The sequence below is a fragment of the Rhodnius prolixus genome, unplaced genomic scaffold (assembly GCF_049639745.1).
Source record: "Rhodnius prolixus isolate KJV_2025 unplaced genomic scaffold, Rpr scaffold_12, whole genome shotgun sequence".
Lineage (NCBI taxonomy): Eukaryota > Metazoa > Arthropoda > Insecta > Hemiptera > Reduviidae > Rhodnius > Rhodnius prolixus.
In genome coordinates this window covers 6,247,314-6,271,864 of record NW_027411635.1, presented here as the reverse complement: position 1 = coordinate 6,271,864, position 24,551 = coordinate 6,247,314, and the positions used below count along the sequence as shown (strand labels likewise).

Sequence of the window (24,551 nt, the reverse complement as noted above, 5' to 3'; positions counted from 1 at the left end):
GTACATTAGTTATAAGTATAAATAAGTATTTCCTTGAATAAGTCCATATCTTATATTTTAGATGGTGATATCAAAGTTCAAATTTGTTAGATATCTGATATAAGTAAATTAAATGATTTTATTTCGTTCCAAGTTCCTTAAAAATGAGAAATTTTATTTTCTCTGAATGTACATAAGAAACTGTTGCATTAAATCCATTAGAAACTTTAATTATCTAGTTCTATGATATTTACTTATTGCATTTCTAAATTTTGATTACCTCTCTCCTATTTTTATGTTCTTAGATCAGAATTTATTTAATTTAATATTTTTTAAATATTATTTATTTTTTAATCATGTGCATAGGTAGTATTTTTTGTTTTTATTTTTTTACTATTTTTTATTTTATTTACTAAGAAGTGAACTTATTCTCTTTTCGTTTCTAGTAGATATATTCAGTTCAATTCTGTCATGTAGAAAATATTATATTATCTCTTTTACAATATATCTATTTTATAATAGAGAGAATAATTTCCGTTTGCTTGCTTTTTATTTTATTTTACTTTATTATATATATATATATTTTTTTTACTACTTTTATTTTTCTTTTTAAGTATTATTTGTCATATCCACAATACAAAACTTAACTCCATTTATATGGGGTTTCACCCCGAAAAAAAATCGAATAAAATCTCATTCAATCTAAATCTTATATTATATATAATGATATATCATTATAAAAACTCATCCAATCTAAATCTTATCAAATATGTATATCATTCTAAAATCTCATCCAATCTAAATCTTAACTAATATATACGTAAAAATTTTGGGAAAAGTCGGAATTCTGGCCTAAATTAACAGAAAAAAGAGGGAATCTAATCATAAACAACCATTTACTAGAACAGTGCTGGTTGGTTCAGACAAGGATGCCTTTACTTCACAAAATAGGTTCAAAAAACACTAGAAAAAGTCAGAATTCCGGTCTAGATTCAGCTGAAATAATGATTAGCGGCTGGTTTTTTCCAGGAATGCTTAGACTAGTGGTGGAGCAATCAATCAGACGCCATAAAACATGATTTTGAATCTATACCCTAGAGAGTGGGGAACCAGCCGTCAACCTGATGTTCTATCCAGAAATTTTCGATAAGAACTATAATATTTCGTTTTTGGTTCTCAAGTAGTTTAATTTATCTGAGTAATACAAAAGTGCACTTGACCACGCAGAACTAAACGAGAAGTTTGAGAAACATAAAAGAGAAAAATATTTGAGAAAATGATACACATTAAAGTGTTAACAATGTTATCATACCCACTTTTGATCTTCAGTACGTGATGTGATGTCCGGGGAAGTGTCGATTTTTTTACTATAAATCAAAGATTGATTCCAATAACTTTACTGTATGTCAACTAGGTGATGGTGTAGTTTGAATGCAATTTTAGGAATGTATTTAAGGGACAACATGGTGGGAATCTTATAGGTATGTTTCCGGATGAATTATTAAAAAAACAATGTAACTTACGACCATAAAATTTGAGAATTGATTTTTTATTGCAAAAATTTACTGTGAGCAATGAACAAATTGCTCAGAATAATTTTCGCAATAAAACATCAATTCCAAATTTTTTATGGCCAATAAGTAACAGTTTGTGCTTGTATGAGCAATAAACAAATGAAGTGTATATAATTAAGAAGTGGGAATCTATTGTATTGCAATGAATTGAAAATAGGAAAAGGTACGGGATTCCCAATAAACAAAAAACTAAAAATCTATGACGCAAATAGATTGGGCCCCAATATACAGAAGCTTAGAAGAGGAAATATTTATTTTGTGTAAACGGTAAGAAAGTTTCTATAAAGATTCGTGCAGAATTGCTGCATAAGCGGAGACCTAAACTTTGGTACCATGAATTAAATTAAATATTCATGAAGCAGAGAAGATTAAAAAAATTAGCAGCCGAAAGTAGTAATGACGATTCCCAGGGTTATCTCTTAAACCAAGAATAACATTGGAGAAAAAATAAATAAATAAACAAATTAAAAACAGAAAAGCAAATAAACAAGAGGCGGACGGGTCTGGAGGGTGAGCTCTAAAGTTGGGGAGCCACAATAGATCCATAGGGGTCGCGGTGGCGTAGGCCTTGAGGCCGCCCTAATTTAATTTATTCTATTCTAAATAAACAAGAGTTGATAATAAAATTATTATCTTTTTGCTTAGCTAGCAAATAGTTCTGATTCGTTTCTCTTTGTTAGTTCTGTTCAAATCTTGGAGTTATATTGTAGCAAATTCAAAACTAATGAATTTAGGTATTAAAGAGAATCTCCATTTTTCTCCGAACGCAATTTTTACGGTGCTCTATTCTCGATGGCAACTAACTTTGCGTACAGCTTTTGCAATCAGACACATGAATCTGGACAAATATTCAATAACGGCGTGATACTAGAAGCATCTAAATTCGATAACAGAGTGATTGCAAAAAAAAAAAAACCTACCGTCGTAATTGATAGTATGAATAATGTTGTTTAGAATGTGTCACTAATCAGGGACTCATCTGTTTTTTTTTTTTAAAGCAGAATTTCAAAATTAATGATGCACCATTAGACAGACATCTTTGCATAAGAAATAATTATTATTTTACAAAACTGTAAAATTAGTCATGGTCCTACGATATATACTAAAAAAGAAAGAAAATATTTTGGAACTTTGGTACAAAATATGGAAAGACAAGAAATTTAGTAGTTTAAAAGACAGACTCTGTAGGTTTGGACAGAAAGACTATCCCCACCGCGGCCAGAGGGTCTGGAGGCAGCCACAATAGTTAGTGTAGCTTTCTGTTTAATTAGATTTGGGAACATGTGGAGGGGCTTCTGAACAAATAATGAAGGCGTAGATTATTCTTCTTCGAACAGCCATACCAGCCCTTCGCACTTGCACAATATTGCAGAGCTGTTACCTTTTCTTTTTGACATTACCAAAACAAGCAATTATCTGCATGGCCTATGCGATTAATGTATTTATTTAATAAAAAAAAAATGGCCCGTTAAAAGGTCTCCGATCATCTGAATGGCCGCCCGGCATTGTTGTAATAAGCTGCTGAATAACTCACAGCATATTATCGCTCTTGTAACTGAAGCGTTTCATCTATACTCTAACCATTACATTGTGGCAATCATGAATTTACTTAAAAAAAACAACTACTGTTGTTTAAACTGCCAGCCATGAGAATGTTGAGGAGGCCAATTGGGCTTGCCTTCACCTCACCATCAATTATAAACATTTGCACCCTTTTATTTTTACTAAAGGTTTAAATTTTTCTGTCCGATTGGCAGTTAAGGAGAACTTCCTGGAGAGCACATCCTGGCAACTGCTGTTCGCTAGCAATTAGTTCCCATGGGCAATTGGCGCGGGAACGGAGCTCAATATACTCCCTAGTTTCTAACGCGCACCGTATACACACACGTAAGTACTTATACGTGTAAATATAGGATGTAGTAATGCGAATATATGTTTTTCCGACTGCCTTTTTTCTATTGGTTTAGGCTTACAACTAGTTTATGGGAATGAAACAATTATTTAGATGACGGTGAGGAGAGTACATAAAAAAAGGCACTGAATTCGTTTTTTTTTTGTTTTTTTTTTACAACGCTGCTTGGCCATGGATGACTGTTTGGCCATGTTCGTTGTGGTTGCTCAATAAAAATATATTGTCTTGTATAAATGTTCCTTGATTATTTTAAGTTTCCCAGAGACTGTAGCGAGTTTTTGCCGTTAACTCAGGATTAGACAGGGATACCCTCTGCATCCGGCTTACGTGGACGATGTAATTGCTGATACTGATAGCGCGCCCTACGATGAAACCTGTAGGCCAAGTTTTTTTTTAAAGGGAAAGAGGCTTTGTGGTATTAAAATTAACAAAATAGTCTATTTAAATTATCATTTAAAAATCTTATACCACGAAATGTCACTAAAACATGGCAAGAAGAGAATCTAAAAGAAGAAAAAGAGAAGATGGTGATTTAAAGGGTGTGGGTTAATAATTGAATTCAATGTAATGACAGTAAGCCAACTAAGAACCGTGATGTCAGAGAGGCATTCTTTTCTAAAATTAGAAATTATGCTCTGTAATAATAACTACATGTTAGAAGGTACTGACTAAGAAGCTGAAAGTATTTATTTCTTTAAAATTTGTACATTATTGCCTCTATCGTTATCGCCGATGGCTCCTCTCTTTCCAGTGAACTGGGTGTTACTGAGGGAGTCCTCCACAGTGAGATACTAAGTTCACTTCTGTTCTCGCTTTTTATTTCAAATATTATTTTTTTGAACATGGGGCGATAGGTGTAAATATCATCTCTGCCAAGGATTTAATAATACTTCTAAATGCAAAAGATCTGTATATCTTTTTTCTTTTTTTTTTGGCTAGATAGGCAAACTAATCTTAGGATATTGGGACTCTCTGACTGTAAATACCAAGATGACTGCATTGGTTTCTTTTCACAAAAGAGGAAGATTTCCAAATTTCTTAAATTTGTTTACGGAAAGGTTGCAATTTTTGAAGAGAGCTCTTTTATTAACGTCGGAGTCTCAACTGTTGCATTAGGCAAATTTACTCAAACTGGTAAGCATTTTTTTTTTTTTTTTTGCAAAAAAGTTTAGCTGCTAACTCTGTTGTTTACAGATTATGAAATATAGAATTGTGGAGTACCAGGGTTATCTTTATGAATCTCTTTTAGAAAGTCAGTTGCTTGCTATACTTGGCTGAAATTTGGAGATTTCAATATTTAGATGTCCTAGTTAGAAGAGCCAAACTTTGTTTTATAAATTTTTAAATCCCTCCTACAACTTTCCCCCGTTACTCTAACTCATCAGACTTGAAATAGGCAAAATACATCTGAAATTTAATGTTTTCAAAAGAATGCTTAAATGGTGGCATATAGATTATGCATTCGTGCATTCGTTGAATTTATTTCAAATCATATGATTTTATTATTTTTTCTTCAATTTCGTTTAATTGGGTAACTGAATGTACGTCAGTTTTCATCTCATTGGAGCTGAAGGTCAGTAGCTCAGTCTTTATTTTCTTGCTAGAAAACAAATGCGATATACCTGCCAAATTTAAATAACATCCATTTTTCTTGACTTTCTCTTGACAATTACTTCCTTCTCTGCAATTTGCAACAATTTGATATATTCCCTAGACTATATTCTATCTAGACTAGAATATCGGATGTTTAGTTACTTTTAAAATAAATACATTTCTTGTTTTCCAAACACAGCTGCCTCAAATAATTTGAAAAATGTATCAATCGATTTAACTTTAAAAAAATAAATAAATAAATAACCATCATCTGATTTCATTGAATAGCCTAAATGTTAAATTTCTAACATTTTGTTTTATTATTCAAGTCTACATTTTGATCAGAACCAATTTTACTTTATTTTAATATTATTATTAGCGTTCCTATTATATTTCTCTTCAATTTTTACCTTACAATGTTGAATCAATATTTTTATTACTATTTTATTTCTTGCTACGTGCTCCATTAATGACTAAACGAATGTCAAGAGCTTTAGATACAAGGCTATCAAATAAATTCTAATCGATACACAAATTTTTCAAATTAAAATAAATAGTTTTTTCAAATTTTTATAATTTCATGATGTTTCACAGGCCAGCTTCTTTACCACCTCCTTAAGTAGATCAAATCTAGTCCTTTACAGCAGTAGGTAGTCGAATATCAATATTAAAAATTTGAAAGCCCTCTTGTTTGTCTGGATCACTTTATTAAAGGTGTTATTTTTATTTTCACTGTTTCATTATTAAAATTTTTATTTTAAACTAAATTGTTTAATTTCATTTCATTTTTCTTTTTTGTTTACTTGCTGTAAAACGCTACTGTTACTCGTAATACTGTTTTTTAAGTAGACACTTTACAAGCAAAGAGTGGTATGTGTACTTGCAAAAACTTCTTGCTTGTTAAGTTACACATTATTTATTAGCTCGATTGTGGTATGAATAATTTAGAGACCAGACTAGGAGAAATGAAGGAATACGCCTCTTTACATTGTAAATGGATATTTACAGTATTTATTAATTGTAAGTTGTTGAGTTTTTAATATTTGTAAATAGTTTTGATCTCAAGTTAAGACACAATGTTTGACTGTAGAGGTATGGGTGCTTAGTTAGTAGTTAAAAAAATTACAATTTATTTATTTGCACGTCTGTATTTTCTTGCGAAAATGTGTCACGTCAAAGAAAGAAACTGTACAAAACTATACTATGCAAAAAAAGAAACTATACAAACTTTTACTAGTACTGTTAGAAAAGGTAAAAGTACATATATTATATGTTAGATATTTATTCAATAAGTAATATGAATTTTAGTACTTAAAACAATGTTAAAATTAAATAACTTTTATAACAGGGCACCTAAGGCACCAAAAGGTCTTACCTACCAGCCTGATCCAGGCGCTCTTGCAACATTCGGGTAGGGTAAAATGTAATCAAAACATAATAACACTATTTCTTTGTTTTATTTATAATTTTAATGTAACATTTATTTCACAGCAGAAATCACAGAAAAATAGGTTACAAAATTAGTTCGTTAGAAAAGGAAAACAGAATTTAAAGGATCCTTACAGATTAAAAAAAAAAAAAAAAAAAAAAAAAAAAAAAAAAAAAAAAAATCAATAATAAAACTATCAGGCTATAAACATTGGTAGTGCAGTTTCTGCTTTTTGTTGCTTTTAAAATAAGCAATTCTTATCTGCAATTGTATTTACAACTATAACTAATATTTTTATTCCATACAATCCCTTAAAATGTGTATTCACGCGTAAATGTGAACCACATTATCTCAACGTAAGAGCAATAACTCTTGACTGAGTCTACTAATGCGCATTCCAGAATTTGATCCATGTCTCATCTTCCCACCTATACTTATTTCATTTCGGTATTTTCCTTCTTGTTTTGGTTACAAATTTATTCGGAAAATACCATACAAAATGCCATAAATACTGATACAAAAAATACAGAGTGATACACTAACTTACTGTAATTATTACTTTCAAAAGCAACTCGACAATTTTCATAAAGGAACTTTAACTAAAATAAAAGTGGTGGGGATTGCCCCAGTATAAATTGTCTGGCAGCGCACTTCCCCTTGGAACTTAGAATTCAAATTCAATCTGATCTCACCCTTAAACCACCCTTAAAATCCATTGTTCAGCTGAAATGCCCTTGCAACTTAATATTAGGCGCCTGGAAAATTAATGTGACCAATGAGGTTTAACCATGAATTAGACGAAATCCAAAGTGATAGTGTTCAGGTAAGAGGCAATACAGAAGTGATGAAATATGGAAGGATTAATCCTTGGAATCACACCCAAACGAACCCTGCAGACACTTTTTAGAGACAACTATGCTTGGAAAATTAACTGGCTAACAATCTTATATAGCTTCATTCAACACTGCAAATATTTTAAGCAATGTCTCGCTCCATTACTGCAACAGCTGTCATGAATGGGTCATAAGAAATTAGAAACTATTGCGAAAATCCAGCGGTTCTTTGTGAGAAAACTATTCTCTTTTCCCTCTTACTCAACGCCATATATTTGTAAGACTAAATTGGATCAAATAATTGTGTTTGCTGTTAATAGGTATCACTGTTATTGCATTTTGAAGGTGTTAAGTGAAGCCATATTCCGATATTCATACAATGCAGTTCGAAAAGTGATCAGTTTATTAGATCAAAGCATGGCTGTTTTTAGCTGAGCAATATCAGAGCCAAGAGCCATGACAGCTTAAATGATGACATTGACTGAATCAGTGTTATTCGTCAAAATTTATATAGAAAATATACAAATTAAGCAGGGAGTTGGCGGGGGATGTCTGGTGGATGAGAGATTGGTTTTGTACAAAGAATTGTATCACAGTGTTAGATGCGTGGATATTGGAAAGAAAGATGCACGGCATGAAGCTCAAATGGACTTCAGCATGTTTATACAGGTTGCTGAGTAGAAGTTTAGTTTCATTTCAAATATTTGAGATTGAGGTCTAATTTTTTAAAATTTATGACAGCTCTACTTATTGATACTTTGCAATCACAAATCTTAAACATTCATTTACTACGTGCTTTACCACTGTGAGCAAAACTTTGTGTGTTCATTAAAAAGCACTATAAGTTAAATAATTTAAATAAATCGATCTATCTATTTCTTATTAAATAATAAAAATCATAATAACTATCTTCTTTTTTTTAAAATCCCCCCAAAAAATATGATTTTTTACAAATGCGCTACTGTTTTATAATATTCTCACACATTTATTATGTGGTTAAGGTGCTTTTTTAAAATGGGCAACAAATATTCTAGATTGCGGCCATATACAGCTGTGTAATAAGTGGTTAAGGTGCTTTTAACCAAAAATTAGCTCAGTATATCAAGAATTAGCTTAATAAAATAATCCCACCTGAATTAGATTGTAAATAATTCTCATTATTAACGATTTTAATAATATATGTAATAAGATTATGTATAAATATAGTTGATGAGAATTATTTCATAAGAAGAAACACTCAAGTGATGTTCATAATAAAATGCGACGAAGAAAGCAAAAAAAGTCATTACTTTTAGTCTCCACCTGAATTTCAGTAATTTTATTCATTTTAGCTTAGTCCAACTAATTCGGGCCATCTAGTTTTCATTATTAATATTTTTTTTTTCATATTATCATCTAGGTCATTAGCGCCTTTAAATTATTTATTTATCATTGATTCTTCTTTTTTAATATAAAGGGCGTCAATATCTGAGGTCAGTGGCGCCCGGAGCTATTTTCAGTGCATACCTCCAGGGAGTTTTTTCTTGTTTTCAGACACGTTATCCGTTAATAGGCATTAAGCTAAAAGAGGTTCCTTGGAAGAGAAAATCTAAGGGTTGGCAACTGGATTCGAACCTGGGATTATCATGCGGGAATCCAGTGTTCTAACCACGGATCAAGTTTCTTATCTAATTACTGATAAAAACTAATCCCTTCCCCTGTTATTATTGCACCTAGCAGCAATACCTAGAAAAGTGGTTTAGTACATGGAAAATCAAATATATATATAACTTTTCCCCTAAGACGTACAATTTGCCCTTCCGATTATTTAAATCTGACTGCACTTCCTTGCGCCATCATTAAACATCTAAGATGCCATTGTTAAACACCCAAGTCTTTATGTTGACAAATGACTGACACGGAATCCGCGACAAACGACAAGAACTAAACAATATTATTTTTAAAAAACGTCGAAGAAAGATGATCAACGTAATATTGAAACTTATTGAAATATAGAGATCAGCCAAGCACTTAAAATATGTACTGTTTACAATCATTACATTTCAATGTTCTTCACAGAATAACCAACACTTTATGTTATGTTTCATGACAGAACAATTCAGAATGACCAAAACATTCCAAGCATTCTCTCTTATTTGGTCATTCCAATTGTCTAATCTATCAGTTCTAATCTTTAACTCTTGCCAACACAACCCCTCTCGGTGCCAGGGACGGCGCGATTTTCTTGTGACTTATTACGGAATAAAATGTTTATTATTTTTTTTTTTTTTACTTATTCTGTAGTATTACAGAACAATATTTTGATCAGATGATTGAAGGTTAGAAAGGGATGGTTTAATTCAACAAAATTTTAAAATGGAATAATGTGAGTTTCATAATCTGTTGTAGAGTTACAAAGTAGTGCCGATAACAATGTCGGAATGATGGCTGACTTTCAGCTTTCCATTTCGTCTGTAACTATTTTTACTACTGCATCGAAGTAGCATTTAGTAACTAGTATTTTGTATTGAAGGTCTATAACCTCTAGCGAGACGTACTGAAACCACACAGGCTAGCACGGATACCGCTGACAGTCCCATTACTTGATGATCTCTATATTTCCTAAAAATATGTTTAGAGTTTTATATCTGTCATTTTATGTTAGTAGATCCATATTTACTTTCCTGTTCGGTAAAGTAATTCCTATAAAGGTGGGTTTCAAGTACCCAGAGAGTGTCGTGGACGGAGGCGGGTATCTGGCACATTTTAATAAATTTCTTATATTAACATATTAAATCAAATCCAAGGCCAAAACTGGGAATCAAACTCAATACCCACATCTTACATCTGAAGCCTCAAAGCGCTCAGCTAGTGGCGCTATACATTAATCAGTTCTGAGCAAACTCTATTAAAACTTTGTAAATGTAAGTTGTAAGGCAATGCAAAACCACATATGTTATTTTATCATTATGGCAGGCGGCTCACACAAAAATTGTTGCCCATTTACAGGCAGGCACCTTTAAAGGAATATAAGTAAATATACAATAGTGGCTATCCTTGGAGTTCACAATAATTGCTAAATTGATAAATTTTAGCTTATTAGCAATTTATTGTCTTTTTTTAATTAAAAAAAATATTTATATAAAAATAATTGGAAATATCAAAAGTCTCAATTCACGCATATTAAATTGATATACTTTCTCTGCCTTTAACAATTGTTTTCAATTAAATGTCGAACCTTTCTCTGACTGTAATTAGTGGAGATCAAGTTACAAACTTAACTCAAAAGTGCTGGGTGGTGAAGACTGCAGTTGACGGTTTCGTGTTAAAGGCAAATAATTGGGTACGCGACCTTAAGGTAGTGCCCGCTTTTTTCTTTTCTCCTTTGAACGGTCAGCATTTAAACTTCTCAGATTCCGACCACCTCGTATTTTGAAATTTTTCACCAAGTTTCTTTACAACTCAGTGTTTTACCAATGAACTTTAGAGGATGTTTGTGGTTTCTCTCACATTAAAAAAAACAAACAAACAAAAAAATAACGGATGTTTTGAATAAAATTAATTTTACTTGAAACAAAAGAAAACACTGGCTCCAATTTAAGAAAATCACGAAAAAAGGGGAAAAAATAGTGATTATATAAAAGCAGTTAGCTAGCCAAGCTTAACGAAAATTTTTAAAGCCTTTTTCAAGTAAAAAAAATAAAAATCAGAATACCATGGCGCGCACTTCACGTAAACCGTTTTTTCAAAAATTGAAATTCTGGTTCTGAAATTAATGTCTCACCGGTGTTATAAAGGTTCTAAAACAGATACTGTACTGAAGTGGCAGTTTTAAGAAGTGCTAAAATTGATATTATCTAGACAAATAAACAAAATTTTTCAAATAATCATGACAGGCACTATGTTAAATAATAAGTAAAAGAAGTTTACAGAAAAATCTTTGAGGTATTTTGAGAAAACAGCGAATTAGCAAGAAAAAAAATAATTCAATAAAATCTCACACATCGTTAAAATATTTCCGGCAAAATTTAATGAAGTAAAAGCGACGATAGTTTTTGAAAACAACAATTTTCACTTTGGCGCGCCTTTCGATTTTTTTCTCACCACCCGCTAACTTCGAATTACCGTACCTGATTTAACTAGATATATGTGTGAATTTTAACTTTTTTTAATACAAACAATAAGTACTCCACATCACTTACAAACCTCTTAAAATTATTAATGGATAAATCCAAAATTGTAACATTAAGAAATGTAATTATTATGTTGGAATGACTGTAAAACCTTAAGGTAGAATTATGTGGGGAAAAAAGTGATATGCCTACCACTCTAGGTGACAACATAAATAAATAAGTCATAAACCCTAATATCAAGAATATTTTTTAGTTTGAAAACTATCTTTAAATCTCTCACATACATTTTTTTTTCCAAGAATATATCTGCCTAATATACATGTGTTCTTAAATTTGCTAAAATTTTAAATAGCTGTAAAGACAACACAAAAAGTTATAAAAAATGAAAAATATCATTTCATCAAGAGCACTTTCATTTAGCAATCCTAATTTTTTAGTAAATTCTAAATTACATACTTTAAAGGACGAACTATATTTTTGGTTCAAAATATTTTCCCCGTATCTAGACATGATCTTATGTTAATTCCAAGAAAATCAAAACAATAGAATTTCTAAAACAATGTGACCATTTTTCTATCTTGAACATTAAATCCGAGCCACACGACAATTATTTACAAACATGATAGAGTTTCTAATAATAATTTCTAACAATCATACTCGTAGTCTCCTTGAACACGTCCTAAAATTAATTGTTCTAGAAAACATAATAAAATGAAAGTTATAAATCTGTGTGTACGTAATGTAAATTCCAAAAAAATCCTAGGGGCAACTTACTAAGAAAAAAATCATTACTTGAAGAGTTAAATCCCATTAATTCATTTTCTTTATAATTAAAGCCGCACATGTCTCTCTAACCTCTCTAACAATATATAAGTGATAGGATTACAAAATGGCACTTTTGAGAGATGCTCCAACACACCCCTAATCCATAAGTGCCATTAATAGAATTTTTACGGGAAAATATTTAAAATGAAGGTTACAGAAGTACTTGTGCGCGACAAGGACAGCTATGCAGTATAAAGTAACTTGTAGGTAAAAACTGAAATACTGAAAAAACTTAATTCAGTAAAGCGGACACTTCTGGAAAAGCGGAACAAAATCTGGTAGTAAAATATTAAATGTGCACTTTCTGCTTTTTTGTTTTTGTATTAGTGGATTCACTCACAAACCAATTTGTAAAAACTTTTTCGTACTCAGGGAACCTTAAAACAGATATTTCTGGTGAAAACCGAAAATATCAAATCTAAGTTTCAATTCTTCTTCTAAAAAAAAGGAGTAAACGGTGGATTTGATGGCTACATACTTGATCAATCAAACAATTGTTGGATCGCGACCTAACGTAGTTTCTACAGGTGGAAATGAACAATTAAAGAAACAAGAGTTTTCTCGAAGTGCGAAGAGAAGAGGCGAATCCATTCTCGATGATTTTTTCATGAATTCCAACCTTTGCTGCCGACAAAAAAAAAAAGAATGTAATTAAAATGACGCTGCATTAACCAGCTTTGGCCAGTCGCAAATAAGTTTTGTTCCAGCTCGGCAATGTCCCTCTCTAATCAAACTAAAGAGAATATTGTAAAACTTAGGTTTAGAAATTAATAAGTTTGTTATTAAGTAGGTACAAATAATTATAACTGACTGATTTCTTTTTTACTCGCCCCATAATTTTCTTTACTAGCACACTTTATTTTTAAAACGAAATTTTTTTTAAATCAAAAAACGTGGTACACTTTACATTAGCTATGAATTTAGAGTCAAGTAGCGAGTGCTGACAGAGGTATTCAATTTCATACCTGCATGCATGACAATATGAATTACAACTGTGCGATATGTAGGTTCTTCTTTTGCACAACAGAGTTAAGAAGGGAAGTATTAGCTCAGTGGTTGTTTGTGCAATTGATTCCCAAGGGAAGAAACCGGGTTCGAATCCCGCTGCTTGCCCTTAAGATTTTTTCGTACAAGGAGCTTCTCACAACTCACTTTTAGGTGACGGACAGTTATCTATAACGAGTGGACACTGTCTGGAGGACGGCAGAGCACTGAAAATTGTTCTGGGCTTTAACAATCTCAGAAATGGACACGTCTTAAATTATAAGAAAAAAGTAACTTCAAGTACCAAAGAAAACAATCACGAAAACGACAAAGAAGTTGACATCAGAAAATTGCATGATTACTTACTCTTAGATAAGTTTTTATTTAAGTTGCCTTGACTGCGCTTACACGCAGCATCACACACATTGCAGGAATGGATCCGTAACGATATTACACGGCGGCCTCAGGGGGCACACTTTCTATTCCATTCTTTATGGTTAACTTTTAATTACATGTATTAGGGGGGGGGGGGAACTACCATTTCTTTTTGACAATAAACATAACATTTTCAAGTTGAATTATAACGTCTTGAAGAAAAATGTTCACATTAGATAAGCTCAACATGATCTGGAACATTAATAATAAGGCCGAAGTTACATTACGCGTTTATCACAATTTTGTCCCAAGTACTGGTACTAAGGATTGTGCAACGCTGAGTCACTTAAATAGTACAAGAAAAAGCCCTGATTAGGAATTGAGGGAAAATAACAAATGAGGTTCCAAGTCGCTTCTCAGTGCCCGAAATGTACTTAAAAATATGCTATAAGATCATTTAAACTGTGGTTGCAGAAGACAAGGTTTAATGTTTTATGTAAGTGAAGTGTTTTACATTGTTGTGTATTTACCGGTGTAATTAACTTGTTAAATATAATTAATTAAACAAGCTATTGGAAGAAAGCTACATCTTTTAGTTACTTTTAAATTTTATTTATTAATTTTTTTTTAAAGGTTATTTACATGTTTTATTGCCTAGCTTACGGTTAAGCCATCTTACAACTGAAATTTTTTCTTGCTATGAGAATGTTGTGGATGATCATGTTTAATGGATCCTTTCGTTTTGATGGAGCCACTCGCTAGACCATTAGCTGATTCTTGATGAAGTATGTATAGACATTGATTCAATGCAGTTAGCATAGATTGTGAGGACGCTTTTAGAATTAATAAGCCCGGATCTAAATTTTTTATTTCACCTGGGAGGAAGAAACATTAATTATAAAACACATACTAACACAATGAAAGGCGTTTAAGATTTCTTAAAACTAACAAGCGTGAGCGAAGGAAGAGCTGGTGTAAACCACAATATTTTCTTTTACTTAGTTCTCTTAAGTTTTAAAATAAAAATTTTCTTTAAACGTAAGTTTTTTTCATGTGTTACTAAATATTTGAACACTGAAAAGTTTTTATTTTGTAATTTGCCACAATTCGATTCCGAAATATTGTGTTCACAAATGTACACTATTCAGTTACAAATTTCTATAAAACTGTATTTTTTTTTTACTAAATCGTAAGTTCTCGACAATATTAAATATAGGTTCAGAATAATAAAAGTTAAGGAAAGTGTTACGTCCTAACTCTCTTGAAAAAATCCCTTGAAAAATTAAACATTCTGAGGAAGGAATAAACCATATTAAGACTAATAGACAATTTTCCAAGGAACGTGATAGAGCGTTATTCTTTAAATTCGGAATGATGTCCAACTGATTTTTTTCTTGCTAGGGAAGCTCAAAGTCACCTCATCTCTCGCCTAGAATCTTCATAAAATGATTTTTTCTCCAAGAAAATAATTCAAATAAATCTATAAGAATATAATGTAAAAACAATGTATAGGCATTTATGCACATACAAGCATATAATGTACTTCTGAACTTCCTGACATTTCTTTAGGAGCAGCAACAATAAATGAAAAAAAAAAGAAAAGTATTTCTCTCATAAGAAAGCAATTTAACAACCCTGATTAATATATTTCATAATTATGAAAATTAAATATAGATTACCAGTGGATGGAAGATCATCAATGGCTCTTTGCATAAGGTAATTATTTTGTTCAGCTCTAAACAAATGCTCCCTCACTGCCGCAAAAGCATCCCACAGAGCTAACGATGCAGAAGACTGTACACCAGGTCCTAACATACAGGAGGGTGGTTTGGATAAGACTATATGCTCTCGTGTAGGTATTTGAGGATTATTCTGAAACAAAAGATACAGAATAATTTATTTCAGAACGCAATCATATTATACTATATTATCATATTATACGAAAAAAAACAAAATAATAAGAAGAATAATAAGAATAATTATATAAGCGATCAGGTTAAAATTATCATTAAAGCTTAAACTCAAAATAATTCATCATCCATCAGTCAATATAATCACTGATTATAAATATTGAGCAAAAAACTGCTAAGAAACATTTCTGTTTTATTCCTGCTCCTTTTTTCATTTTTAAATTTGGATTTACTTTGCCTCATATATCCATTTGTAGCGCACAGTGGTCACTTCCAATATCAAATCATAATTACTCTTACACTCGGGACATACATATTTTCTCATACTTTTACTATATTTATCAAGTAATAATGTAATAGATTTTTCATTTCTTGCGAGTTCTTATTACGCATAGTTATGCAGATACGCTGAACTGATTACAATCATATCATTAGCATTGTATAGTTCAAAAATTCTTATTCCATTATTTCTAATCGAATCTCTAAGACGTCCATAACTACCCAACCATCCTCTTCCATTAAAGCGTCTCTTCCAATGGGTGGATAAGCAATCATAGTTTCGCTTATCAGTTCTATCATTCTTAAATACCAAGTTTTTTAAACTAGAACTGTGCTTGCTGTGGAATAGAAACCATTGATTTAGGAGAATAATATAGAATATAGGCATTGGCCTATTCTCGCTAGATCAGACTACTTCACTACTGAATGCTTAAAAATAATATAATCATTGTCTAACTAGTTTAATTGCTTTCTTTCATCATAATCTCAGTTAAAGTCATCCAGACGAGATAGCCTTTATTACTTCTATTTCCTTCCCCTATTTAAGAGTAATAGTAATAGTAATTAAGAGTAGTAATAATGTAAGAGTAATCATTCCACACTCCGAATGCCTGTATCCATTTTTATCGCAAGGTTGCTTCCTTTGAATTAAATGCCTTAAGGCAATTGCCATTAATCAAAACTGAAGGACTGTACCAATTGTTGGGACATCCACCATATACTCCTGATTTGGCACCCTCTGACTTTTCACCTATTTTTAAATCTAATGAAATTTGTGGTAAGAAAACTTTGTAAGTAAAATGAATGTAATGATAGTAGTCGTAGATGGGCAATCTGTACAACCTCCAGACTCGCAATTCCAGAGTTGGGTCTATTCATCGAAGAAACGTTAGAAAAAATGCTAAATGGGTACCACGTAAAAAAATATATGCATTTTTGAACTAAAAGAAACACAGTGCTTCATCACTGCCAGGACTAAGACTTTTCATTTAGCCCCATTACGCGCTGCTCATAGATTTTCTTTTTATGGAGTTCAAAGGTGACTGCTAGTTTCGTCTGAATTGGTAAACTTTACCCGGATGCCAGAAGTTCAGAAGAAGGATCTAGCCGTCATAATAACGCACCATAAATTAAAAACATAAAAATGAATAATAACAAGCATACTCGTAAATATGTTTCATGAATTTTTAAAAACTACATAATTATTTAGCTTCAATTTACCTGGACAGCAGCTGTTGAAAACATCTGCGACACAGCTCGTAGTCTGTTCACCCACTCTTGACGAGCCCTAGCATCTTGAGCACGCAGCTTGAAGCTCTCACCCGTGCTTGAATTTACAGTGAATGTATTTGAATCTTCATCGCTGGGTGCAATAACGGCTGCTTCAAGATGAAACCACCCACGTGGCTGTTGCTTCCTCTCATTTTCATTCTCAGACAAATTTTAAAATAAATAAGTAATCAAAACCGAAATTTTTATAAAACAAGAGACAGTAAAACGATTGTTTCGAAAAAATTTCGCCATTCCACCAAGTAAAGAACGAGAATGCCGGGGACAAGAGTTCTTGAATCGCATGACCCAAGTTTAAAGTTAATTATAGCAACAGATACTTCACCGTAAAATATTTTAAGCGTACTTTTATTACAGCTAAGCGACAAGTAAAATCGTCCGACTAATAGTATAAGCATCTACGACTTTTACAAAAACAAAATCAAATCACTGTCAGATTATGAAAAAAGCAACAGCTATTAACTGGACACTCTACCAATTTCTCCAGTATTGCTATGGCAGAATGTTCACCATAATGATGAACAAGCACTTAGAGGCAATCCTCAATCCAAATAAACATTTGCCTCATTAATCGCCACCTGTTTTTTAACAGCAGAATGCTGTTTTTTTTTTCAATTCTGATTCAATTAAGACAATTTTAACCTTCTTGTAAGATTTCCAATGGCAAATGAAGAATTAAAGAAGTATAGACACGTCGGACAAGGTCTCACTCCAAATGCAACTAGATCAGATGCCAGCGATGACTAATGTCTTAAACAAAGAAACAGGGAAAAATGCTGAGCCAGGACCAAATATATAGCATTATAAACTGAGTCATCAATTACAACACTGTTTTCAAAATATAATAATAATAATAATGTGCCAATGACCTCAGATGTAGACGCGCCCTAAATTAAAAATAAATAAAATTATAACAAAAAAGCTCATAACCTTTCCCTCTTAAATAGCGGCATCTTTAAAAGTCTCCGTGCAGTAATTAGTCAAACATTAAACATAATTGCAAGAATTCTATGTTACTCATATCAGAATAGCAAAGATGAAAGAAACAACTGTCGAGTGGGTTCCAACATTAAAAAAAAAAAATCGTGTAAAAATTGCTTTCTGGCTAAAAAACGATGCTGGGAAAGCACAAATTTATCCATGCGTAATTCCTAACATGCCTTGGAGGAGATTACGCATAGCTTTTCCTGGCCCGCTCCACAGTTGGTATTTCATACTTGTAGAGGCAAATAGCAAATGGTTAGGACTTTGAAATGTGAAATAACATTTGCTAAGTTATTTGATTAAGACTTTTGCGCGATTCGGTCTTTCTAACACAGTAGTCAGTTTTAATGGAAGTTCCTTTGTACGGGGGAGGGGGGAATCCAATAATTCCTATAAAATAACGGAATACAGTGTAAGCAATGCCTAAAGGGAGTTCACCACTAACAGTTAGGTAGAAAAGTATGTACGTTTAAATGGTTGAGAAAGAAAAATAGAAGAAGCTACAGTTATGTTAAAACAAGTTGCTTATGAAGTATACAAATTTTTTGACGAAGCCAGCAAAAAGAGCCCAACCGAGTTAATCTCTTCGCGACTATCACAACCAGATTTGACTTGAAAACAAATTATGTTGAAGAACAAAGAGAAAAACAATACGAAAAGAAATACTTCGACAAAAATAGCAGACCATTCTAACCCCGTAACAGGGAGCCCAGGTGAAGAACTACCAGCAAGAAGGGCCCAAGTGATGATTCAGAACGGTATCACCTTCTGATGGGATCCTTTATTACTGCAAGAAGGAGGGCAGTTAGAACTCGAGACGTCACATGCACCAATAAGGACGCAACTTTGAAGACGATTGAAAAAGAACAACTGCATCTATGCTGAGAAATAACATACATTTAGCCTAAATAGAAAATATTATATGGTTATTGAAATACACACCACCGTTAGCTTATTAAGTTCTTTTATTTAGACAGGATATAATACTGTCAACCTAAAAAACGTTTTAGAAGGCGTTTATGGAATTGAGAACATTGGTTAATGCTCATTTCAAACCAAAACCTGCTCCACAGGCAGGAGTCCAATTTCGCCAATTACTCCAACAGCTGAAACAAGCTATTTCTGAATACTTTGCTACTTTAAGAAATGCCAAAACTTTCTATGAGTTTGGTACAACCCTAAATTAAAATTTGATTAATCAATTTTCCGTTGGAGTTCAAAAAGAACCTGGTAAAAGAAGGCAACTAAAACAAGACATTAAATCTCTAACTTTTCGGAATTCTGTGAAATAAACTTCAAGAAGAGAATCGAGAAAATAATAATGTGGTACTTCAATCTGTAGTCGTTCAAAATAGAGAAGAACTTAACAACAGCTTTTATAACTTAATCATCACGCAGCATGAGTTCACGAATTTGTTGGCGAAATGAGTTTTCTTACAGCTCACAGCCCGGTAATAGATAGAGTTGCCTGTAACAAGAGAACACTGTCCAGAGGCCGGCAGTGCACTGGAAAAGGCTCCGGAAGTCATTAACCTCAGATGTTGACGCGCCTAATTATAATGCAATCAGAAAAATTAGGCAGAAACAGAGTAAAAATGTGACAGCACTTAGGGAAACTTATAAATGCAAATAAATAAATTTAAACTTACTAGGTAATAGCTTAATATACCAGTCTTTGGATCAAGTATGAACCATCTGAATTGCCAGCCTTTCATAACATTAGTATACTTAGAGAGTTGGCCTTCATATAGCTGGCACATCATTTCAGCACTCATTTCAAGCCTTAAACAATATAAACCGAACTGTTTTGCTTTAATCTAATACACAAAAAGGTTTTTAGAATATATTTTGATAAATTTAAATTTATTTATTTATAGAAAAAAAGATAAACCTAATGAATTGTTGTATTATCTCAATAACATCTTAACAAAAAAAAGAAGCAATTATGAGTTACCGATAAGCACTCCGATAAGGTACTTAAAAAAATATAAACAAAATACGGGGGAGAGAGTACATCTTTTCCTTGACTTATAGGAAGGTCGCATCCTCAAGACTGTCTAAATTGCCATATTTTCTAACTTTTAAGTAAAAATTCTAAAGTACGAACGGAAAACAAAAAATATTTGTTTATTCATGAACAAATCTTTTGTTATGTTCATTTTATCATACGAAGTTATGGAATCTATAAATGTGAAATAAAAATTAAATTATTCCAAATGTTTAAATAGTGATAGGTTATAGATCTTTTTTCAGTTAGTTTAGTGAAATTTTACTTTTTAAATTCAATGATATTTTTGAGTCAATAAAGTTTTATTAAAATCACGCTGGGACCGAAGAGCCAATTCAATATTAGGATCACTTTGTATACAAAATTATTTACCAATTTTCACCACCTAATTATGCTGTTCAAGGAAGAAAAAGATAGTTTTTCTGGACTATTTACAACTAAATTATTCTCATTTAGTTCTTTAAAACCTACTAGTTTTCTGAAATACCTGCCTCAGTCGAGCGTTCAAAAGTTCCACCCGCAATATACGACAAAGCAATCATCTACGAAACTTCATAATCTAATAATGGCCAATATGATAATATCCACAAATTAAGACTCTAGCAGTTTTTAGGTTTAACGCCAGCAAAGCCAAACAATTGTAAACAAAAAATGTTCCAACAAATATAAGCCAGAAACATAAAATGTTTACTGAATGAAAAAGGTACCTGGTAAGTCGGGGTATAAGTAAACAATTCATCGCAATTAACATTCTCTAAAGTAATGAGAATCGGCCAAGGAGAAAAACAAACTATCTGAAAGCGTTTAAAACAATAAAGTTACGAAATTGTGGCAAATTTATGTATCTCTTGGCCAAACCTCATAAACCTTTTACATAAAACCTTGTATTAAAAATTTGAAAATATAAAACAAAAAATATCTTACCAGCTAATTCTCCTGCCTATAGAGTTATAAACATACTCAAAATTTTCAGAAATACGTGATTTTTTTTTACTCCGTTTTTTCTTTCGTTTCATCATATTCTTCATTTCTCATACAAAGGCATTTGTGCCATTAGAACATTTACTGAAGTAATACATCATCAAATTCAATCACTTATTCCATGCAATTATATTTAAATAAATTAAAAAAAAAATAGGAAAATTTAAGTGTAACAAACAATTTCGAAAACTAAATTTACTGTTGTGTTACCTGAACTGGAATTTCAATTACTAATAGGAAGGGTTATGTTATCGTGAAATATTATGAATTTACAGGTTGGGCCTATATTTAATATTTTTCCCCTATTTATTACACTATTTTTTTATATAACTATATCTGTTGATATTTATTAAAAAACTAAAAAATAATTTTTAGTAATATGAATATTATATTAAAATCTACATTAAGTTGATTACGAAAACTTGTAGAATCGTGCCCCTTTCCGATATAAAAAAGTTTTAAAAACAGATGTGAACAGTTTCATTTATGGATAATTAAAATCTTCAATTAGTCACTCACTGTGAATACCCTTATTACTTTATACCCATTATCACAACTTGCTTCTTATGTATGAGACGTTTTGGATTTCTTCGAGTCTATTTTTATCTGAACCCTCAATTTTCAGTAATTCGAAAAATAAATCTTTACTCGAAAGTCGTACTTCTTTGATCAGTATCGACTATTGACCGCATTTAGACTGACACATAGTCTGATCAGAATGCTCTCATATATAATGTTCACAGAAGCATGTGTTTTTGTCAAGATTTTATTTGGGATCACCAAATATATATTAAAACTGTCCGGTAGGACAGTTGTATAAGGGTCGATCGTCAAAAAGTGCACGAAAAAGCGTAACGTTAAAAAACACCCAACTTTGACAATTTTTTTCTCTTTTTCTATAAAAGATAAAATTCCCAAATTTTCTTTAAAATATAGGGCAAACCCTCCTTTATAACTGTAATTTTTTTTGCAACCCCCCAGACCTAATAGATTTCGAGAAAAAAGTTGCAGAAAATGAGCAAAAACGGCAATTTCAGAAATTGTTGTTGTTGTTCTTCTTCTTCTTGTTATTGTTGTTGTTGTTACCTTTTTTGTAAACTACGTAGCGCCGAAACGCGAGAACCGATTTTCATGAATGAGGTGACATTCGATTCGGAATTTTATGTAGATGTGCCTTTTGGGTAAGGGGGTCTCGACGCTGTACACCGAATGGGAGAAGAGTTAGCCCCCTTTATGTAAGGCCCCCTTCAAAATTATTATTACTAATTACTCTGTAAATCTTAGCCCGATTTTGTTAAAATTTGGTAGGATGATAGAGTTAGGGCTCCCCTACGTAACATTAAAGCGGTGATCTGCTCTTACACTAGTTAAGGGGAAGTATAGCAATCGTTTCAAATTATCGACAAGTGAACTGATTTTCATGAATGAAGTGTCATTCGAATCGAAATTTTGTACAGATTTGCACTTTAAAAGTCTCGTCGCTATGCCTCATATGGAGGGGAGTTTGCCCCACCCAAGTAAGGCCGTTTCTAAAACTATTATTACCAATATTTCTATAACGCTTTGTCCGATTTTGATAAAATTTAGCACGAAGAAGTGATTAAAGCTCCTCTATATGGCTGTGAAGTGCCATCATGCTCTTACACCTACTAAGAGGAAGTACTGCAATCGTGAAAATTATCAATGGGTGAACCTATTTACATTAATGAATTGTCGTTCGATTCAAAATCTTTGCCTCTTTGCCTTTTAGGGAGAAGTACTGTAATCGCCCGTTTATTTTTCTTACTTCTCTTAAAAGGAAGGTCTGAAATCGCAGTTTAAATTTGCTTTTTACGTTCAAATACCTTCCTATTTTATATAAAAAGGCTTTCTCAAAAAAATTGTTATTGAGGATGGTTTGGGGACCGCAACTATAATCATTCTTTAAAAAGATCTCTCCAGTGGTAGTTACGGTTCCTACTTAACACCTTATCAGGTTATAATGATAGAATTGCTTATTCCAAATTTAAAAAAAACAGTAAAGCAGATATGTAACTTAGCAAAATAGACAAAAATGAAAATCTATCCAAAAGGTACAAAAATCTCCTTAACAAAAACTTACAGATTAAAAAGTTAAGTATAAGGGTTGATTAAACGCCAAAAGGTACACAAATCAGCAAGTACCCAACATTTCATTCAAGCTTAGTTGATATAATTTAAGTAATTTTGCTGCATTAACTTTTCCTTCACATTTTTTAGAATTTATTAGATGTCACAGACCCTTATGCTGGCCATTTTCATCTACAAAATATTTGTTCAAGTAGCACTGTAGATTGACTTTAATATCTATTAATCTATAATAATCAAACTATTAATTACAGGTTAAAAAGAAAACGTTATAAAAAATAAAAAAAATTACGAGGCTACAAAATTTAAAAACTTTTTAAAAAAAATGCTTACACCAACATACATCAATGATTTCGATTATTTTATTTTTAATAAAAATTGTCTGTTTAAGTTTATTCTTCGATTAAAGTAATTGTTATTTTATGAAGTAGTCAAACGTTTATAATAATAGGTAATAATTATCTGGCTTTATCGGAAATAATATAGTTTTCTTGAATCACACTCTCAATGTAGCTGTTCTTCTCACAATGTTATATTTATGTTATGTAATATAAAATAAATAAGATATGCATATTTTTAGGACAGCTAATTATTCCAGTATTTTACTGTAAGTAAAATTAAATTACAATTGAGAAATGAATAATTGTTGTTGAATAATCTACTTGTAATTAACTGTGTGTTATTTGTGCTCACGAATATTTCGGTAAGACGAATTCAAGTCTGAAATATTGTTTTAAATCCTCCGTGGTTCAAATTTAAACAGTAGCCGACTCTAACTTTGTCTTTTTCTACTTTAACATGCATGTATAAGATGTGACAACTTCAGAATAAAGGGCATATTAAAGATAAATCAGAAGAATAATTTGGAATAGAGTTAAAATAAAGTACCTATTTAAAAACGAAGATATAATATACATTTTATCATAATTATAACCAAATAATATTATGAACGAACTGGCCAGCATCTGTGGCATCTAATAAATTCTAAAAAATGTGAAGGAAAAGTTAATGCAGCAAAATTACTTAAATTATATCAACTAAGCTTGAATGAAATGTTGGGTACTTGCTGATTTGTGTACCTTTTGGCGATTAATCAACCCTTATACTTAACTTTTTAAACTGTAAGTTTTTGTTAAGGAGATTTGCTATTAGCAACCAACACTTTTAGTATTAAAAATATAATTGTACCAACCAAATACAACGAATTGAAGGCGTCTCAAATTTTACTCTCCACAAATAAATATACTGCCATCCTATTTATTAACTACAATCCTGCCGCTGCCTATTGTTGCATTCAAATATTGCATAATGGTCTGTAAAGTGGCCTATAAAATTCATTATTTAATAAAGCCTATACGCTTCCTTTACTCTGCAAAG

The 24,551-nt window shown here is 31.8% G+C and overlaps 1 protein-coding gene across 4 annotated transcripts; it reads right to left on the bottom strand.

Moving 5' to 3' along the window:
- Nucleotides 1-6,915: 6,915 nt before the first annotated feature.
- LOC141461716 (oxysterol-binding protein-related protein 11) lies at nucleotides 6,916-21,312 on the bottom strand. 4 transcript variants are annotated; one of them, XM_074142986.1, is made up of 5 exons: nucleotides 21,012-21,311; nucleotides 19,729-19,881; nucleotides 17,027-17,242; nucleotides 15,296-15,488; nucleotides 6,916-14,491 (listed from the first exon to the last, which is right to left on the bottom strand). In XM_074142986.1, exons 2-5 carry the CDS (start codon nucleotides 19,852-19,854, stop codon nucleotides 14,292-14,294), a joined length of 735 nt encoding a protein of 244 aa, XP_073999087.1. In that variant the 5' UTR covers nucleotides 19,855-19,881; nucleotides 21,012-21,311; the 3' UTR covers nucleotides 6,916-14,291. The 4 variants fall into 4 exon arrangements, with proteins under 4 accessions (XP_073999087.1, XP_073999085.1, XP_073999086.1 ...); XM_074142984.1 differs by having other exon boundaries at nucleotides 19,729-19,861; XM_074142985.1 differs by having other exon boundaries at nucleotides 17,027-17,236; nucleotides 19,729-19,861; nucleotides 21,012-21,310.
- Nucleotides 21,313-24,551: the final 3,239 nt, after the last annotated feature.

Bases quoted from the DNA above. Each gene is read 5' to 3' on its own strand.
- LOC141461716 (XM_074142984.1), bottom strand. From the start codon at position 21,115: ATGAAGAATATGATGAAACGAAAGAAAAAACGGAGTAAAAAAAAATCA. The intron at 19,862-21,011 runs GTAAGATATTTT...ATATTGTTTAAG, and splicing joins ATAGGCAGGAGAATTAGCTG to GCTTGAAATGAGTGCTGAAA. The intron at 14,492-15,295 runs GTAATCTATATT...TCTTCCTCCCAG, and splicing joins TGATGATCTTCCATCCACTG to GTGAAATAAAAAATTTAGAT.